This window comes from Eriocheir sinensis, chromosome 41 (genome assembly GCF_024679095.1).
Source record: "Eriocheir sinensis breed Jianghai 21 chromosome 41, ASM2467909v1, whole genome shotgun sequence".
Taxonomy (NCBI): domain Eukaryota; kingdom Metazoa; phylum Arthropoda; class Malacostraca; order Decapoda; family Varunidae; genus Eriocheir; species Eriocheir sinensis.
The window spans coordinates 5,674,746-5,694,419 of record NC_066549.1 but is presented as its reverse complement, the minus strand read 5'-3'; the positions used below and the strand labels follow the sequence as shown (position 1 = coordinate 5,694,419).

Below are 19,674 nucleotides of genomic sequence, written 5' to 3'. Positions count from 1 at the left end.
AGAGAGAGAGAGAGAGAGAGAGAGAGAGAGAGAGAGAGAGAGAGAGAGAGAGAGAGAGAGAGAGAGAGAGAGAGAGAGAGAGAGAGAGAGAGAGAGAGAGAGAGAGAGAGAGAGAGAGAGAGAGAGAGGAAGGTACAGGTGAATCTTGCTGGGTTTTTTTTAGGGGGGGGGGGGGGGGGCGGAATTAGGGGAAGGGTAAGAAAGTGGAGAGGATGGAAGTATCACGTTCTTCAAGGAGGTGGAGGAGGAGGTGGAGGAGGAGGAGGAGGAGGAAAAAAGTATATGTATTTTTTTTTTCATCAGCGGTCCGCGGTGTTTAATTAAATAACACACTTCAGCTCCATATTTTCCATCTTGCTCCTAAATACCTCCTCCACCCACCCGCCCACCCATCCACCCAGCCAGCCAGCCATCTCTTGCTTCCCCACACCATTACCCTCCATCTCTTTTACTCTCTCTCTTTTTCTCTCCTCCTCCATCTCCTTTTCTCTCTCTTTTTTCTCTCCTCCTCCTCCTCCTTCTCCTTTTTTTCTTTCTCATTTTTCCTTTCTTTCTTCAATATATATTTTTTTCTTTCTTTCTCTCTAGTTGGCCTTTCGCTATTCCTTTTCATTGTTTTTCTTTCCATTTTTTTCTGTCTCTGTGTTTCTTTATGTGTGTGAATGTGTTCTCTCTGTTTCTGCGCCCCTCTGTCTGTGTCTGTGTCTGTCCGTCTTTCTGTCTGTCTGTTTGTCTGTGTGTAAGGCTGTCTTTCTATCTGTCTACCTGTCTGTGTCTTTTATCCTCTCTTTTCCCGTCTCCTCGTTTTTCTTCTTTTTCCTCCTTTCTTTCTCTTCAGTGTCGGTTTTGTTTCTCTCTAATTCAACTTTATTTCGGTTCATTTTATTCGTTTCACGCATTTCTTTGTCTGTCTGTCTGTGTGTCTGTATGTTTGTCTGTTTGGGTATCTGTCACCCTCTCTCTCTCTCCCTCTCCATCTCTCTTTCCCTTTTCTTCTCCCTTTCCCCCTTTTTCTCCCTCCCACTTTTCTCTCTCCCCCTTTTTCTTTTTCCCCATTTACCTCCCTTCCTCTTTTTCCCTCTTCCTCTTTTTCTTTCTCCACCTCTTTTTCTCTCCTCCTTTTTCCCTCTCCCTCTCTATCCCTCCCCTCCCATACCTTTCTCCACCTGTCCCCGCCACACCTGCCTCACCTGATGAACTCCGGGTACAGCCTGAAGGTGAGGAGCGGCTCGGGCAGCTGGCGCAGGTACAGCTTGAGCACGTTGGCAATCACGTTGGGGTGCTGGTCGCTCAGGTCCACCAGGTGCGCGCCGTTCTCGAAGGCCTGGCACAGCTTCTCGACGCGGCTCTTCACCCCTGACACGCGGTAGATCCCCTGCGGAGGTACAGAGAGAGGGGATGGTTAGGTTAGGTTAGGTTAGGTTAGGTTAGGTTAGGTTAGGTTAGGTTAGGTTAGGTTTGGTTTGGTTAGGGAATGTCAAGGAAGGGAAGGGCGAGGAGGGAAAGGCAGGAGAGGTTAGGTTACACGTTAGCTGACACTCGGTAGGTTAGATTAGGTTAGGTAAGGTTAGGTTAGATTAGATTAGATTAGATTAGGTTAAGGAAAGTCAAGGAAGGGAAGGGCAAGGAATGAAAAGGCAGGGTAGGTTAGTTTACACGTTAGCTGACACTCGGAAGATCCCTTGCGGAGGTACAGCGAGAGAGGATGATGAAGATGGCTACGTTAGGTTAGGTTAGGTCAGGGAATGTCAGGGAAGGGAAGGGCGAGGAGGGAAAGGCAGGGGAGGTTAGCTTACATGTTAGCTGACACGCGGTTGATCCCCTGCTGCGCTACAGTGAGGAGGAGGAGGGCCTGGTTGAGAATGGTTAGGTTAGGTTAGGGAGGGTTAAGGAAAGTCAATGAAGGGAAGGGCAAGGAAGGGAAAGGCAGGAGTGGTTAGTTTACATGTTAGCTATCACGCTGCGGAGGTACAGAGAGAGGGGATGGTTAGGTTAGGTTAGATTAGGTTAGGTCAGGGAAGGGAAGGAATAGGCAAGGAGGAGAAAGGCAGGGCAGGTTGGCTTAGGTTAGGTTAGGGAGGGTCAGGGAGGAGGATGTGGGTTGGGTTAGAAATAGTTAGGGTATGTTTGTTTAGGTTAGGGAAGGTCAGGAAAGGGAAAGGCAAAGAAAGGAAAGGCAGGGCAAGTTCAGTTAGGTAAGGTCAGGTAAGGGTACTGAAGTAAAGAAGGGAGCTAAACTGTGTGTGATTTATTTGAATATTGATGTTTTATGGGGATACTGGTCTGTTAAGTTAAGTTAGATTAGGTAAGGTTAGGGAAGGGTACTGAAGTCAAGACAGGAGCTAAACTGTGTGTGATTTATTTGAATATTGATGTTTTATGGGGATACTGGTCTGTTAAGTTAAGTTAGATTAGGTAAGGTTAGGGAAGGGTACTGAAGTCAAGAAAGGAGCTAAACTGTGTGTGATTTATTTGAATATTGATGTTTTATGGGGATACTGGTCTGTTAAGTTAAATTAGGTAAGGTTAGGGAAGGGTACTGAAGTCAAGAAAGGAGCTAAACTGTGTGTGATTTATTTGAATATTGATGTTTTATGGGGATACTGGTCTGTTAAGTTAAATTAGGTAAGGTCAGGGAAGGGTACTGAAGTCAAGAAAGGAGCTAAACTGTGTGTGATTTATTTGAATATTGATGTTTTATGGGAATACTGGTCTGTTAAGTTAAGTTAGATTAGGTAAGGTTAGGGAAGGGTACTGCAGTCAAGAAAGGAGCTAAACTGTGTGTGATTTATTTGAATATTGATGCTTTATGGGAATACTGGTCTGTTAAGTTAAATTAAGTTAGATTAGGTAAGGTCAGGTTAGATTAGGGATGATCAGGAGAGCGCAGGGAGATCAGGAAAGGAAAGGAAAAGGAATGCTGGCCTTTTATTCGTGTTTCTTCGGTCAGGGGAGGTAGATATTTTAGATAGATATTTAGATGTAGATAGATATAGATAGAGGCAGGCTTGTGACCAACTAAAGAAGACATAAAACGCCTCACCATGCTGCCACGACAAAGAAAACGGGAGCTGCCACGGAAAGGGTTAAACAGGACAAGAGAAGATGCTGTGACTTAAAGGGGTGGGAGAGCGTCTCTGGGAAGGCCGGGGCGGTAAGATGTTGCGGGGCGTGGCTAAGAGAGAAAGGAGTTGGAAAGTTGGAAAGTTTCGTTTAGTCGGCGCAACATCTGTGGTCATATGCCGGAGAGAGACAGAAGGGGAAGGAATTATAGAAGAAGGGAACAGGAGGAGGGGAGGAAGGGAAACGAGGATACTGGACAGGTGTGTTTAGGCAGGGTGTTGGTTTCACGAGAACGCAAGTATATTCCAGGGAGATGAGAAAAAGGTTGAGTAAGGAAAGGAAGGAGGTGGAGAGCAGGGCGAAAGGGATAGATGTTTGGGCGTGGCAAGGTAAAATAGAGGATGGGATAAATAGCTGCTTGAGGTAAAGGGAGTGTGGGCGTGTTAAAAAAAAATGAAAAAGTGTTAGTGTCTTAATAAACGGCGCTGAAGATGGATATAAATGAGAAATAAAGCAGAGAGAGGATGGGGTAAAAGGTCTGTTTGGGGTAAAGGGAGAGTGGGCGTGCTGGGAAAAAGAAAAGGGTGCTGGAGTGTCTTAATAAATGGCGTTGCAAATGGAAACAAATGAGTGGCGAACCAAAGAGAGGATGGGGTAAAGAAGGGCTATTTGAGGGACGTGGGAGTGCTGGGAATAAGGGAAAAAATGCTGGGGCCTCTTGAAACTTAGAAAAGGCTCTGCTAATGAAAACAAATAAGTGGTATAGCAAAGAGAGAGTGGGAAAAAGAGCTGTTTAGGGTATAGGAGAGATGAGAGCGTGCCGGGAATAAGAAAAACGATATTGGGGTGTCTTGAAACTGAAAAAAAGGCTCTGCTAATAAAAACAAATGACTGGAAAAGCAGAGATGATTCGGTAAAGAGATGTTTAGTGTATAGAGGAGATGAGAGCGTGCCGGGAAAAGGAAAAGACGTTGGAGTGTCTGAGAAACGGCGCTGCAAATGAAAACAAATGACTGTCGGCCACGCATGGAGGCTGGGAAAGGGATAGGAGGGTAAGGGTGGTTGGGGAAGGGAGGGGAGGGTAAGGGAGGCTGGGGCAGGGAGGGGAGAGTAAGGGAGGCTGGGGCAGGGAGAGGGCGGAGTGTAAGGAAGATTGGGACAGGGAGGGTCAGTGTTAGGGAGACTGGGGGAGGGTAAGAGACGCTGGGGTAGGATTTGCGTAGGGTAAGGGAAGAAAGAGTAGGGGATGGACAGGGTAAGGGAGGTTGGAGCGGGAAGGAGAGCAGGGTAAGGGAGGCGGAGGCAGGAAGGGGGGCAGTGTAAGGGATGCTGGGAAAGGGAGAGGTCTTGGGGTGCTTTGAGGCTGTAGGTCATGAAGGCAAGTCCGGGTAAGTGGGTGAAGGAGGAGGAGCGGTTCCGGGTAGGCGAAGGGAAGCCACGAGCAGACAGAGGGGAAGGTCGGGCAACACGGAATAATGGAACAGCCGCCAGAGGGGAGATGGAAGGGCGGGTCAAAGATTCTATCGTTGAGGAGCGAGGGAATGCAGCGGGAAAGGGAAGGGAAGGAGAAAATAACAACGAGAATCATGGAATGTGGAAGGCGGATGGGAGAGAAGACCAAACAAGGGGAAGATACGTGTAGGGAAATGAACCGGCAGGGATATGTGTAGGGAAACGAACCGGCAGGGATATGTGTAGGGAAATGAACCGGCAGGGATATGTGTAGGGAAATGAACCGGCAGGGATATGTGTAGGGAAATGAACCGGCAGGGATATGTGTAGGGAAATGAACCGGCAGGGATATGTGTAGGGAAATGAACCGGCAGGGATACGTGTAGGGAAATGAACCGGCAGGGATATGTGTAGGGAAATGAACCGGCAGGGATATGTGAAGGGAAATGAACTGGATATGTAGGGAAATGAACCGGCAGGGATATGTGTAGGGAAATGAACCGGCAGGGATATGTGTAGGGAAATGAACCGGCAGGGATATGTGTAGGGAAATGAACCGGCAGGGATATGTGTAGGGAAATGAACCGGCAGGGATATGTGTAGGGAAATGAACCGGCAGGGATATGTGTAGGGAAATGAACCGGCAGGGATATGTGTAGGGAAATGAACCGGCAGGGATATGTGTAAGGAAATGAACCGGCAGGGATATGCGTAGGGAAATGAACCGGCAGGGATATGTAAAGGGAAATGAACCGGCAGGGATATGTAGGAAATGAACCGGCAGGATATGAAGGGAAATGAACCGGCAGGGATATGTGTAGGGAAATGAACCGGCAGGGATATGCGTAGGGAAATGAACCGGCAGGGATATGTGTAGGGAAATGAACCGGCAGGGATATGAGTAGGGAAATGAACCGGCAGGGATATGTGTAGGGAAATGAACCGGCAGGGATATGTGTAGGGAAATGAACCGGCAGGGATATGTGAAGGGAAATGAACCGGCAGGGATATGTGTAGGGAAATGAACCGGCAGGGATATGTGTAGGGAAATGAACCGGCAGGGATATGTGTAGGGAAATGAACCGGCAGGGATATGTGTAGGGAAATGAACCGGCAGGGATATGTGTAGGGAAATGAACCGGCAGGGATATGTGTAGGGAAATGAACCGGCAGGGATATGTGTAGGGAAATGAACCGGCAGGGATATGTGTAGGGAAATGAACCGGCAGGGATATGTGTAGGGAAATGAACCGGCAGGGATATGTAAAGGGAAATGAACCGGCAGGGATATGTGAAGGGAAATGAACCGCCAGGGATATGTGTAGGGAAATGAACCGCCAGGGATATGTGAAGGGAAATGAACCGCCAGGGATATGTGTAGGGAAATGAACCGCCAGGGATATGTGTAGGGAAATGAACCGGCAGGGATATGTGTAGGGAAGTGAACCGGCAGGGATATGTGTAGGGAAACGAACCGGCAGGGATATGTGTAGGGAAACGAACCGGCAGGGATATGTGTAGGGAAATGAACCGGCAGGGAACAAACAAGCATTAATAAGCCAGATAAGTGCGTTCCCCGAGACTGCTTCAATCACCTGGACCTACCTATTAAACATCAAACAGGTGGCAATAATAAGCGATACTGACCCAGGTAACTGCACTCCTTTAGCCCCTCCACCCACCTTGATCTTGGTCCCTCGGCCGTCTATCTCGGCGACGCACTTGACGACGAGGTGCGGCACGGTGGTGTTGGTCTCGGTGAGGTGCTGCGCCAGGTCCACGCCGAAGGTCGTCATCTTGCGGGGCAGGCGCTTGTGTCCGCACTTGATGGCCAGCGTCTCCAGGCACTTCTTGTGGCAGCCAAGCCCGCACTGAGGCGTCGGAGAAGGAGGAGATGGAGGAGGAGGCATTAGATGGAGTGACGAGGTAAGTGAATGAGAGAAGAATGGAGGAATAACTGGAAACTGAAGGATTAGGGAAGAAGGAGGAATAGGATTTAGGTGGAGAAGAAGAAGTATTAGAAGGAGTAGGAGGAAAAGGAGGAGGAGGAGAAGGAGGCATTATAGGTGAAGCAAGAGGAGAAGGAAGCATTTTAGGTGAAGAAGGAGGAGAAGGAGGAGAAGAAGGAGTACTAGAAGGAGTAGGAGGAAAAGGAGGAGGCATTAGAAGGAGAAGGAGGAGGCATTAGAAGGAGAAGGAGGAGGCATTATAGCTGAAGAAGGAGGAGAAGGAGGAGAAGAAAGAGTACTAGAAGGAGTAGGAGGAAAAGGAGTAGACATTAGAAGGAGAAGGAGACATTATAGTTGAAGAAGAAGGAAAAGGATACATTATAGGTGAAGAAAGAGAAGGAGGAGGCACTAGGCGGAGTAACGAGCCAGGTAAATGAAAGACGAAGAGTGAAAGAAACACAGGTAAAAGATCATATTTGTTAAGCATCACGTGACGTCATGTGTGGCGTGACGTCATAACGAAAATAATGTTAAGCAAAGTGAATAATAAGTGCGTCAGTCAGGAAGAGGCGAGCGTGGGACTCACTTAATCTCGAACCCAATGAATGAAAAAGCAAAAATAACTCGTCACCAAAATATGAAAAAAAAAAGGAAGGGAAGGGAAGAGAAGGCGGTGGTGGTGGTGGTGGTGGTGGTGAGAAGGGAAGGGAAGGGAAGGGAAGGGAAGGGAAGGGAAGGGAAGGGAAGGTGGTGGTGGTGGTGGTGAGAAGGGAAGGGAAGGGAAGGGAAGGGAAGGGAAGGAATGGAAGGAGGGATAGGAAGGAAGGAAGGGAAGGGAAGGGAAGGGAAGGGAAGGAGGAAGGAGGAAGGAAGGAAGGAAGAGATGGGAAGGAAGGGAAGGGAAGGGAGGAAGGAAGGAAGGAAGGAAGGAAGGAAGGCAAAGGAAAGGAAAGGGAAGGGAAGGGAAAGGAAAGGAAAGGAAGAAAGGAAAAGAAGGGAAGGAAAAGAAAGGAAAGGAAAGGAAAGGAATGGGAAGGAAAAGAAAGGGAAGGGAAGGGAAGGGAAGGGAAGGGAAGGGAAGGGAAAGGAAAGGAAAAGAAAGGCAAGGGAAAGAAAGGGAGGGAAAGGGATGGGACGGAAAGGGAAGGGAAGGAAAGGGAAGGCAAGGCAAGGCAAGGCGATGGTGGTGGTGGTGGTGGCGGCAGAGGACGACAAATACTAATCATTATTCCACAACATGTTCAAACACGTCAAGGAAAAAAAAAACACGCCCAAGGACAATAATGACCCATGTAAAGTTTCCTTCTCGACCCTCTGCAAATATTTTAAGAAAGTCATTTTTTTCCCGCCATTCTTTCCCTTCCCGCGCCTCGTGTTTGTGATGATAATTTATGCAGACTTTCATTAGTTCAGCGGGGAGTGGCGCCCCCTCTACAGCGGCTGAGTTAATGAACCCCTGTTGTAGCCGACCCCCGCATACATACATACATACACACACACACACACACACACACACACACACACACACACACACACACACACACACACACACACGGACACCCCCCACCCCCCACACAACCCACACAAACAAACTAACAAACAAAGACATATTTTTAGGGTTTTTATTTTATTATTTTTGTTTTCTTGTGTTTTATAAGTTTTTTTTTTCTTGCCAGCTAGAGAAATGAACACACACACACACACACACACACACACACACACACACACACACACACACACACACACACACACACACACATTAATACGACACTCCAGGGAGGGAGGGAAGGAGGTGCGTGGCTGTGTGTTCCCAGCGCCCGACTCAGGAACAGAATGGTCTGGGTTCGTGCCCCGGCAAACCTAGATGCAGTTGCCAATGGGCGTCGCTTTGCCGAAATTACCCTTGCACCCCCCCCCCGACCCCCCTCCGGCCCAATGGTATGCGGTCGACGGTGGGCATTGGCACTCCGGTGAGATTCTGAAGTGCCACTGTTTCGAATATAGTCTTTGTCTGTGCGTGTGTGTGTGTGTTATTAATGTGTATACGTAGCCTGTATAAAGCATAGATACAATACACACAAATACAGCCACACGCACACGCATGCACACACACACACACACACACACACACACACACACACACACACACACGCACATCCACACCCACACACACATCCACACCCCTCCCCCACATACATCCAACTTCCCCATACACACACATTCAATTCCCCCCCCACACACACACACACACACACACACACACACACACACACACACACACATCCACAACCACACCCACATTACCCCCTCACACGCATCCAACTTCCCCCATACACACACATTCATCCCCCCCCCCCTCCATCAGTCCACACACACACACATCCAACCCCCCCACATACATCCACATTCATCCCCGACACACACATTCCTCCCATGCACCTCCCCTCCTCAACAAACACACATCCACATCTTCAACCCCCCCCACCACCACTACCACACACACACAAAGGGCTCTCGTCAGGAAATATCATCAGGCCACACGCTGGAGACCCCGACGTTCCCTTGTGTGTGTGGAAACAAAGCCACGGAGGAACGCTTAGCAAAATCATCATTAGATCCACGAGAGGGCGGAGGCAGAGGCAGTAACAGAGCCTCCCTTCACGCATAGGATGAGGGCAAACAAATGACCATCGGATTTCCGCGGCCTGCCCTATCACCGGCCGCAGCGTGTCCCTGGGGTAGTATCGTCCTTAAGGCTATCACCGTCATCATAAGCTCATAAGGACGGTAACTGTAGACACGCTTGCTGCTTTGAGTGAGTGAGTGAGTGAGTGAGTGAGCTTCTTCCTGTCCACTCACTCGCCAGAAAGAGGAAGAACCGAATTATCTAGCACACATCGACGCCCTCAAGAAATGAATCATACTTCCTTCCTTCCTTCCTTCTTTCCTTCTTTTTTCCTCTTCCATTCTTTTTTATACTTCTTTCTTACGTTCGTTCTTTTTTCTTCCTTCCCTCCTTCTCTCTTTCTTTCTTTTTCTCTTTTTTTCTTTGCTATTTTCGTACTATATAAAGGGCTTTCAAGACGCCTCCCCGTCCTCCTCTTCTTCCAGCCAGCCTTCAGATCATAATGAAGAAACTTATTAAAACTTGCACAAAAGACGGATTCCCACCCTCTCTATAAACAGCCCTTGTCCTGCCCCACCAACAAAAAGCCTGTTTTCCTGCACTCTCTGAACCCTTGCCACACAATAATCTGCCGGATACGTAGGCGAGAAAGACTGCTTTAATAACACAAAGTCGCCGCCCACTCACTCGGCTTAGAAGTTCGCGTATCTCACACTAACTCACCAAGCTATTCCGTGTGTGTGTGTGTGTGTGTGTGTGTGTGTGTGTGTGTGTGTGTGTGGAGGGGGCGCAAGATCTTATCAGTGACGTCAGCTGTTCCATGGATGTTCCCAATTCCAATATGAAAAACTTTGGAGTTGTTAAAGAGAATTTCAAAACTTTAGGAATATCGTCGTAGTCACCCCTGCAACGGCTCGACCCGAAGGAATTAAAGTAAGGAAAGAAAGACAAAAGAAAGAAAGAGGAAAGATGGAAGGAAGATAGGTAGGCAGGAAGGCAGAAAGGAAGAAAGAAAGAGAAGGAGAGGAAAAAAAGAAAGACAAACAAAGAAGGAAAGAAAGAAGGGAAAAAAGAAAGGAGGAAGGAAAGAAAGAAGGAAGGAAAGAAAGAAGGAAGGAAAAAGAAAGAGAAAGAAAGGAAGATAAAGAAAAAAAATAAAGGAGAGAAAGAAAGAATGAAAGAACAGAAAGAAATGAAAGAAAAGGAGATGAAAAGAAGGAAAAAAGAAAAGAATGCATGAAAGAACGAACGAACGAACGAATGAACGAAAGAAAGAAGGAAAGAAAGAAAAAAAAAAAGAGAAAGACAGAGAAGATGCCATTCCGAAATGCTGTTAGAGGCGAAAGAAAACGAATTCCGGTTGACCTTTGCTTTTAGTCTGGCGAGTTGGACTGAAAGAGGAGGAGGAGGGGGAGGGGGGGGGGAAGATAGAAAGAGCATATATGAGTTTGTGAGCACGGAGAATAGTAGTAATAGGGGGCGTAGGAAAAGGAGTTGAAGTACGAGGAGAAGTTGGAGCAGGAAAAGGATTTGAAGTACGAGAAGGAGAAGGCGGAGGAAGAAGAGGAGGAGTAAAAATTGAAGTATGAAGAGAAATAAAAGGAGTAAAGGTTGAAACAGGAGTAGGAATAGGAATAGGAGATAAAATAGGAATAGGATAAAGCAGGAATAAAGGTTGAAGCAGGAGGAGTAGAAGGCGCAGGAGGAGGAGGAGGAGGAGGAGTGTTGTCCGCAAAAATAATGAAAGAAAATGTATATATGAGTTTATGATCGCGTATAAGAGAATGGGTTTACGGTCTAATAAAAGAGAAGAAAGCAAGAAGTGGCGGCAAAGGAAGATCTGATTCCTTTATTGCGACGATCGAAGTTAGGAGGCATTCAAGACAAGAGGCAAAGTTGGGGACATACACTAAAGCTGCGCGTGGCCTCTGTGCTCATCTCCGTCACACTGGCCCTTGAGCATGTGGCGGGAGTTAGTTAGCCCATCACCCCGAGACGCAGGAACGATGCACGATATTCTCTCACTGTAACGATCTTCTTTTTGGTCAGGGAATGTCACGAAGGAAGGAACAGGTAGTGGGTGAAGCAAGGGATCGAGGTGGTGAGACGGACACTCCTATATGAATCAATTGGTACAAAGGACAAAATGAAAAAAGAAAAAAAGAAAGACAGAGAAGAAAGAAAGAAAGAAAAGAAAAGAAAGAAGGAAGGAAGATAAGAAAGAAAGAAAAAAAGAGATACTAAAAAAAGAAGGGGAGAAAGAAAAGAAAGAGAAGTATAGGATTTGCTCTTGGTCAGATATATAGAAGGGTGATATTTTAGAGGTGTGTAGTAAATGAGAGGGGTAACTGGTGCAAAGGGCAAAGACATTCTGAGTGCGATGCATACACAGATCCCTTCCTCTTGCAGTATAGGATTTGCCCTTGGTCGGATGTATAAAAGAGTGATTTTTTAGAGGTAGTTTATTTTCTCTTTCTTCTTCATCTTCGTTTCATCTTCTTTTGTTTCTGATTATACTTTTCCTTCTGTTTCTGCTTCTTCATCTTTTTTTTATGTTTTGTTTTGCTTCATCTACTTCATATCTTTCCTACATGGTACCTAGTAAATTAGAGGGGTAATTGGTACAAGGGGGAAAGACATGGGAACGATACACCCATACACATCCTTCTTGCATTACTGGACTTGTTTTTTGGTAAGGAAATGTAGATAAGGGCGATACTTTTTGGTGTAGTGAAGGAAAGAGGTCATTGATGCAAGGGACAGTGACATGGGAGCACACATAAATCCTTCTTGCAGTTGGATTTGCTTTTGGTGAGGAAATGTAGAAACGGTAATACTTGTTATTGTAGTAAAGGGAAGAGAGAACAAGTGCAAGGGACAAAGACATTCACACATAGACAAAGACACACACACACACACACACACACACACATTCCTTCTTGCATTGCTGAACTTCCTTTTGGTCAGATGCAGAGAAGGGGAACTCTTTTATTTATTCTTCTTTTTTTTTTGTATAGTAAGAGAGACAACTAATGCATGAGACAAAGACATTCTAGAAGAGCAAAACACACACCTCTCTCACGCAGTATTCAACTTTCTTTTGTCACATTGAGCGAAGGAAGGGCGAGGTTATACTGGCGTGGTAAAGGAGAAAGGTGATCACAGGAGGGAGGGTGTCCAGCCAGGTGTTATGATCGACACGTGTTTATGACCAGGAAACAGACACAAAAAGGACAGGTGTGAAAATTAATTACTCTTTGTTCCGTGTGAGTCGAGGCAAAAAAAACCACTGTAGTCTTTCAGTGGAGCAGGAGTTCCCTGTGTCTTTTTCTCTCTCTCTCTGTGTCTCTGTGTCTCTCATTGTAGCGGAAGTTTCATTCTCTCTCTCTCTCTCTCTCTCTCTCTCTCTCTCTCTCTCTCTCTCTCTCTCTCATTATCTTCTCTTGTTATACGCATTCCCTTCTATGACAGTCAACAGGTGGGTGTTTAGTGGCGGGGGGCATTTGAAGCAGAGGACGCGTGTAAATCTGGCAACAACAACACCCACGCACACATGCCCTTTATGTCCTGCATCAGCCCCTCACCCACACACTCTTCTCGAGCCAAACAGCCGCACCTCACACTCCCACATCTTTTAGAGCATGCAACCCTACCTTTAAACCCTACTAGACATTGTAAAACCACCTTCAGACATCTTAGACTCCCTTCAGACCTCGCAAAACCACTTACAACTCTTAATCTAATCTCCCTCAAGCCATATCACCCCGACACCATACCCCACACCTTTTAAATATAGTAACCCCATCTGCAACCTCCACCCACGTCCTTCAGCCTGGCAAACATACTTACAACACATAACTTAAACCCAAATATATACCTTTCTTAAGCCACACAGGTCCAACACACCCTTTAGGCCTTAGAACTTGGAGACATACAACCTCCTTCCAAAGCACACGGACCATACAATAGCTTACTACCTCTAGGCCTAGCTACAACACTTCAGGCCTTGCAATTCCTGGTAATAGTCTTCAGGCCTTGCTACACCCACACTAACACCACTGCCATCCTCTTTGTTCCTCCCTTACACTGGAAAAGGCCTTCGTTCGTCTGTTAGTGAATTCTGGTGATGGAAAGTTCTCAAGAGTCTTCAGGCCTCTCCCTCATCCCTTTCAGTCACAGCAGTATCCCCTCTTCTCTTTCTCCTCCTGCACTACTAACACCTCCACACCCACCCACACTCACACCTTCATTCCTCCTCTACATACAAAAGGCATTCGTTTGTTGGCATATTATAGTATTGCAAAGTTTTCAGCCTCCAGGCATTTCCCTCTTCCATCCCATACACAGCAGCTACAAACACCTCCACACCCACCCACACTCACACCTTCATTCCTCCTCTACATACAAAAGGCATTCGTTTGTTGGCATACTATAGTGTTGCAAATTTCTCAGTCTCCAGGCATCTCCCTCTTACATCCCATACACAGCAGTTTCCCTTCTCCCTCTAGCACTACAACCCCCCCCCACCCACCCACCCACACCTTTAATGTCATGTAACGCTCCCCTCCATCTCTCCATACCCCTAACCTTCAGCCCTAAGCTCCTGTCGCCGCTAAATGTCGCCCATGATGCAACCTAGTCTGCTTACCCTCAGTTTTAGGTCAGCGTTCAGTTTTGCCGCGTGTACGAGACCAGCATCATTTCCCAAATTTACGTTTCTCTCTTTTTTTATAAGGAGGAGAGATGGAAGAAGATGTGTGAATCTGTCTGTATTTCAATTTTTACAGCTAAGGAATCTGCTCAAAGGCAACAAAAAAAGGAGTAGAAAAAAGGCCCGCTAATCGATGTTCCTGTATTGTTTTTTTTTTTTACGTTTGAGACTAAGACACGCAAGCTTTTAAACGTGTCCACGCCTTAACACGACTATTTTCAAAGGTTACAAAGGTTAATTAGGATCCCATAGTTGTGTTTCCCTCAAGGTCTTGCCAAACTGACACTCGGGTAATGAAATCGTCGGTGAAAGTTCCCAAGACTTCAACGCGACTTTTCAAACTGTCGTGATGATAAGCGCCGATAAGTTTAAGATCGTGAATCGTAAAAGAAATACGAGTAGGCTATTGATGGAGGTTCTTCTTGTTCGTCATGGTACAGCAAACTCTAATGTTGTAAATGGTTTCTTCGTTCGTAACTTCTTGTGTTGCAAAAGTTCTTCCTTCGAGAGTTGTGTTCGTTCGTTCGTTAATTCTGGTGTTGCAAAGGGCCGTAATCCTAGTGATACAAAAGGTCTTCTTCGTTAGTAAATTCCAGTGTTGCAAATGATCTTCCTTGGTTATTGTAGTGTTGCTATTGTAGTGATTTCATTCTTAAGTAAATTCCAGTGTTGCAAATGATAGTCCTTAGTTATTGTAGTGTTGCTATTGTAGTAATTTCATTCTTAAGTAAATTCTAGTGTTGCATATGATAGTCCTTGGTTATTGTAGTGTTGCTATTGTAGTGATTTCATTAAGTAAAGTCTAGGGTTGCAAATACTTTTCATTCTTTAGTAAATTCTAGTGTTCTATCAGGTCATGGTGTTCTTTCATTATCGTTTTGTTATTGTACACCTCGCCTGTTACATTACTCTCTACGCTGCCATTTCATTAGCATTTTTTTTACAACAAAGGAGACAGCTCAGGGGCACAAAAAAAGGAAACAATAATAAAAAAAAAGCCCGCTACTCGCTGCTCCTAAACAGAATCCAAAGAGGTGGCCGAAAGAGAGGTCAGTTTCGGGAGGAGAGGTGTCCAGATACCCTCCTCTTGTATTAACTCGCTTCCCTGTACATAGTTTCACGGTTGGGAGCATTGTACGAGTGAGCTTCCAAAGACAACAACAACAATGACTCTCTCTGTAATTAGCCCGGCTTTGAGGACCAATCATATTCAGACTCGTTGGCATAATTAGCAAATCACGGCCCTCCAACTCTTTACGCTCCATCACACACTGGTCACTGATTCGGGATACATTATTATGCCTTACCGATAACGATTAATGATACGGGATTACCCTTTTTAATGATGCTATTGTTATCACCACCATCACCACCTCATTAGGGCTCATCACACATTGGCCACGGACCGACCGACCTCTATGATTGCGTTTGACTATTGATACTGATTTGCCTTTTGAATGATGCTACTGTTGTCATCGTCATCACTATCATCAACATCATCATCATCTTTATCAGCGCCAGCTTCTCCCCAGCGTTTTCTGTGCCTTTAGTGTCCAATTTCGATGTAAATGTTCCGTATTTCGTATTCCGTGTATTCAGGAGCAGTAAGTAGCGGGCTTTTTTTCTATAATATTTTTTTACGCCCTTGAACTGTCTCCTTAGCAGTAAAAAAAAAGAAAAAAGTTCTGAATTCCACCGCATAATCTACCTGAACGACCTCCTCCTCCACTTTGGGTCTTTTTCGCATATCAGAAATTTCCTAGTTATCGCTCTTTTTGCTAATGTGGTGATGGGTTACTTCCCGCCACAGTCTCAAGGGTCACTGTGGCGGAGGTGAGCACCGAGGCTACGCGCAACTTAAGTGTAAGCCCTCGACTTTACCTTTGCTGTTTGTTCATCTCTTGTCCTGTCTCCTACATGCGTGTCCTGACCATTGCAATTTCCTGATTTAGAATTGCCTTTAAGATGTCGACTGTTTATGTTTCTCTTTTATCTGTTGGTGTTTTTTTATGATTACGTTGGCTGTTGTTATGATTTTGTTATCCATATTTCTTTTAACATTCCCTTATGAAAACTTTCCACTTGTCTTTCTAACGTAACTTAACATCTTTTTCTCTCTATCTTTCATTGTAGTAGTTCTTTTTATTCCTTTTAAAATAAGTCATTTCGATCATTTTAGCAATTACACCGACAAATGTTCTGTTACCTATATTTCCTACCATTCCCTTTTGAAAACCATCTTCCCGTCTGTCTAACGGTAATTAAGATAAGCTTTCATTAGTTTTTGCTCACCCTTTTAGAACACTGGACTCATTTTCATCATTCCATATACTGATTACGCTGGCAAGTGTTACGGGCTTTGTTACACCTAGTTTTCCCCATTACTCTATGAAAACTCTCCTCCTGTCTGACTAACGGTAATTAAGATAAGTTTTCATTTGTTTTTGCTCACCCTTTTAGAATACTAGACTCATTTTCATCATTCCATATAGTGATTACGTTGGCAAGTGTTATGGGCTCTGTTCCATCTAGCTTTCCCTATTCCCTTTTGAAAACTCTATTCCCGTCTGTCTGCCGAATATTAATATCAGTTTTTGCTGGCCCTTTTAGAATACTAGACTCATTTTCATCATTCCATACTGATTAAAACTCTATTCCCGTCTGTCTGCCGAATATTAAGATCAGTTTTTGCTGGACCTTTTAGAATACTGGACTCATTTTCATCATTCCTTTTGAAAACTATCTTCCCGTCTGTTACATTTAGTTTTTACAATTCTCTTTTGAAAACTCTCCTCCTGTCTGTGTGCCGAATTAAGGACCAGTTTTCGCTCCCCCTTTTAAAACACAAGACTTATTTTCATCTTTCTAATGAGTACGAAGGCTATTATGGGTTCTCTTACATCTAGTTTTCCCCATCCCCTTTCGAAAACTCTATTCCCGTCTTTCTGCCGAATTCAAGATCAGTTTTCGCTCCCCCTTTTAAAACACAAGACTCATTTCCATCTTTCTAATGAGTACCTAAGCTATTATGGGTTCTCTTACATCTGGATTTCCCCATTCCCTTTCGAAAACTCTATTCCCGTCTTTCTGCCGAATTCAGAATCAGTTTTCGCTCCCCCTTTTAAAACACAAGACTCATTTCCATCTTTCTAATGAGTACCTAAGCTATTATGGGTTCTCTTACATCTAGTTTTCCCTATTTCCTTTCTGAAAACTCTCCTCCTGCTTGTCTAACGTAAAATAGGATCAGTTTCCATTAATCTTTCTTCCCTCTTTTAAAACATCGAACTCATTTCCATCTCATTTTGCTGCAAGAGATTTTTCCTCCTCACCGCGGGAAGAACTCTTATGCAAACCAGCCGCTTTTTCCCGCTTGGTACCCGCAACGCATCTCAAAGGAGGCAAAAAGTCTCTTCCTTTATACGCATGATATTATGATCCCGAGGAAGCCGAGGGTGAGTGTGGTTTCCTCTCTTCGGATACACAAGACGAGCTTTTATGTTCTCACTGTTTTTTGTCCCTTGAGCTGCTCCCTTTGCCGTAAAAATAGGTATCTGATGAAGTTAATGAAGGAAGATCTATCAATTAGCGACTCAATTCAGGGCTTACAAGATGCTTTCACGCTGTTTGTCGATAAAAATATACAATGGAAGTATGCTTTATGTAGTTGAATGGATATTTTTTTAATGATGCTAACTTAACATTAACCTAACTTTCCCAACCAACCTAACCGAAACTAATCAACCTACACAATCAACCTAACTTACCCAACCAATCTAACCAACCTAACCTAACCTAACCAACCTAACTTACCTAACCTAACCTAACCAACCTAACCAACCCAACCAACCTAAACAATCTAACCTAACCTAACCAACCTAACTAACCAAACCGATCAGCCTAACCTACCCAACCTACCCAACCTAATCAACCAACCCGTCACGTTCACCTCCACCTGTTTATAAGCCACGCAGGTGTTCCGAGGGGAGGGGAGGCGAGGCAAGGTCAAGGAAGGGGATCGGAAACTCTCTCTATAATCTTCTTGGAGTTAATAAGGAAAGAGGATTAGGGTGTTCAGTCTCATAAATCCTTCACATCATATAATGGGGTTGACTGACGTGGCGAAAACAACAACAAAAATAACATTAACAACAACGATAATGATGATGAAAATTATAATAGTAATTGTTCAGTTTCATATCCCCAACTTTCTCTTTCAATATCACGCTTTCCTCTCCCTCTCTTTCATCTCCTTTTCTCGCACCCTCCAATTTGTCTTTATCTCCTATTTCTTCTCACTTTCTTTTTCTCTCTCTATCACACGCTTATCTCCCCTTAGTCTCTTTCTCCCTTCCCCTCTTTTTTCCTTCCCTCTCCCTTCCTCTATATATCTTTCTCTCCCCTCTCACTCATCCTACATCCCTCGCCCTCCTTTTCAAAATCATGCTTTCTTCCCATTTTCCTTTCTCCTCTCTCTCTCTCGCTCACACACACACACATACACACACACTCACCTCCGCGCACTCGTAGCCGTGGAAGTAGACGTAGGAGTCACATTCACGGCACCGGGAGGGCGTGATGAGCTTCTTGAAGGAGTGGGAGATGGCGGCCTTGCTCATCACCTGGCGCCGGGATGGGTACGAGTAGTGGGTGTCTGCGGGCCGGTGAGGGAGAGGGAGAATGGGCAGTGATCAGAGGTGGCTTGAGGTAGGGGTTTTTTTTTTTTTTTTTTTTTTTTTTTTAAAACAAAGGAGAAGGAAGAAGAAAGGAAGAAGGTGAAGAGGTTAAGAATATATGCTGTAAGTAAGACCTTATGTGTAGATGGTGTTCAAAATAAGAGGTTAAGTATACGCAAATGCTGGTAAATAAGGTTGTGATTTTTTATTGCTTGTGGGAAGACTGTCGATAAAATGGCAAAGTCTTTAGCAAATGCTGGTAAATAAGGTTGTGATTTTTGATTGCTTGTGGGAAGACTGTCGATAAAATGGCAAAGTCTTTAGCAAATGCTGGTAAATAAGGTTGTGATTTTTGATTGCTTGTGGGAAGACTGTCGATAAAATGGCAAAGTCTTTATGCTGTGAATAAGAGATCATGTACAGATGGTGTCAATGAAAAGTTAGGTATAGAAGTTAAGTATAAATAGTGATAATTAAAATAGGTTAAGTACTATATATGTGATAAGTGATTGTTTATGGGAATGCTGTTAATAAAGAGGTTAAGAATATATACTGCCATTAAAAGAAGTCGAGTATAAACAGTGTCAAAATAAGAGGTCGATTATAAAAGTTAAGTATATATGACGTCAACAAAAAAGTTAAGTATGTATGAGATCAAAACTGGTTTGAGGGGATGATGTCGATAGAGAAAGGTGAGGGAGTAGATAGGAGTACAGAATTGAAGATACGAGGAAGAAGAGGGGAAAGAGTAAATGGAAAGAGGAGGGTTGCTAAAATAGTGAATATGATGAGAAACAGAAAGAAATATACATGGGAGTGGAGGGCTGAAGATACTGGAGGTCGAAAGAATATAGTGAGTTGTCGATGGCATTTGTGGGCATGGTGTCGATAGAGAGACGTGAGGTGAATATCTGAATGGAATGAAGAGTTAAAATTGACTGATAAAAGAAGAATGAAGATGAGGTATATGGTTTTACATTTTGAAGAAGTTTAAGAAGAAGGAGAAAACAGGGAGGACGAGTATTTACTATTTTGAAGGAAGAGGAGGAGGAGGAAGAGTAGGAAGAGAAAAAGGGTGAAATGAGTAAGAGGAGGAAAAAGACAGGTATTTGAAGACTGTATGAAGGAAGAGGAGGAGGAGGAGGAGGAAAAAAATAGGAGAAAAAGATTGGTATTTGAAGACAGTATGAAGGAAGA

The 19,674-nt window shown here is 44.7% G+C and overlaps 1 protein-coding gene and 1 long non-coding RNA gene across 6 annotated transcripts in view; both read right to left on the bottom strand.

Moving 5' to 3' along the window:
- The window catches only part of LOC127009549 (rho GTPase-activating protein 45-like), a 285,593-nt gene that overhangs the window by 26,333 nt on the left and 239,586 nt on the right, over positions 1–19,674 (bottom strand). For all 5 annotated transcript variants that reach the window (XR_007762051.1, XM_050882726.1, XM_050882725.1 and 2 more), the window contains 3 exons: positions 18,316–18,455; positions 6,198–6,386; positions 1,191–1,375 (listed from right to left, as the gene is read on the bottom strand). Coding sequence is in view for 4 of the 5 variants with exons in the window: in XM_050882726.1 (XP_050738683.1) it covers positions 1,191–1,375; positions 6,198–6,386; positions 18,316–18,455 (514 nt within the window). In the remaining variant the exon portion in view is untranslated. The remainder of the gene's footprint in view (positions 1–1,190; positions 1,376–6,197; positions 6,387–18,315; positions 18,456–19,674) is intronic.
- On the bottom strand, positions 11,947–18,309 carry LOC127009552 (uncharacterized). The gene is made up of 4 exons (XR_007762053.1): positions 16,962–18,309; positions 16,499–16,819; positions 13,475–16,404; positions 11,947–13,334 (listed from the first exon to the last, which is right to left on the bottom strand). It is a non-coding gene; the product is annotated as an uncharacterized LOC127009552 (long non-coding RNA).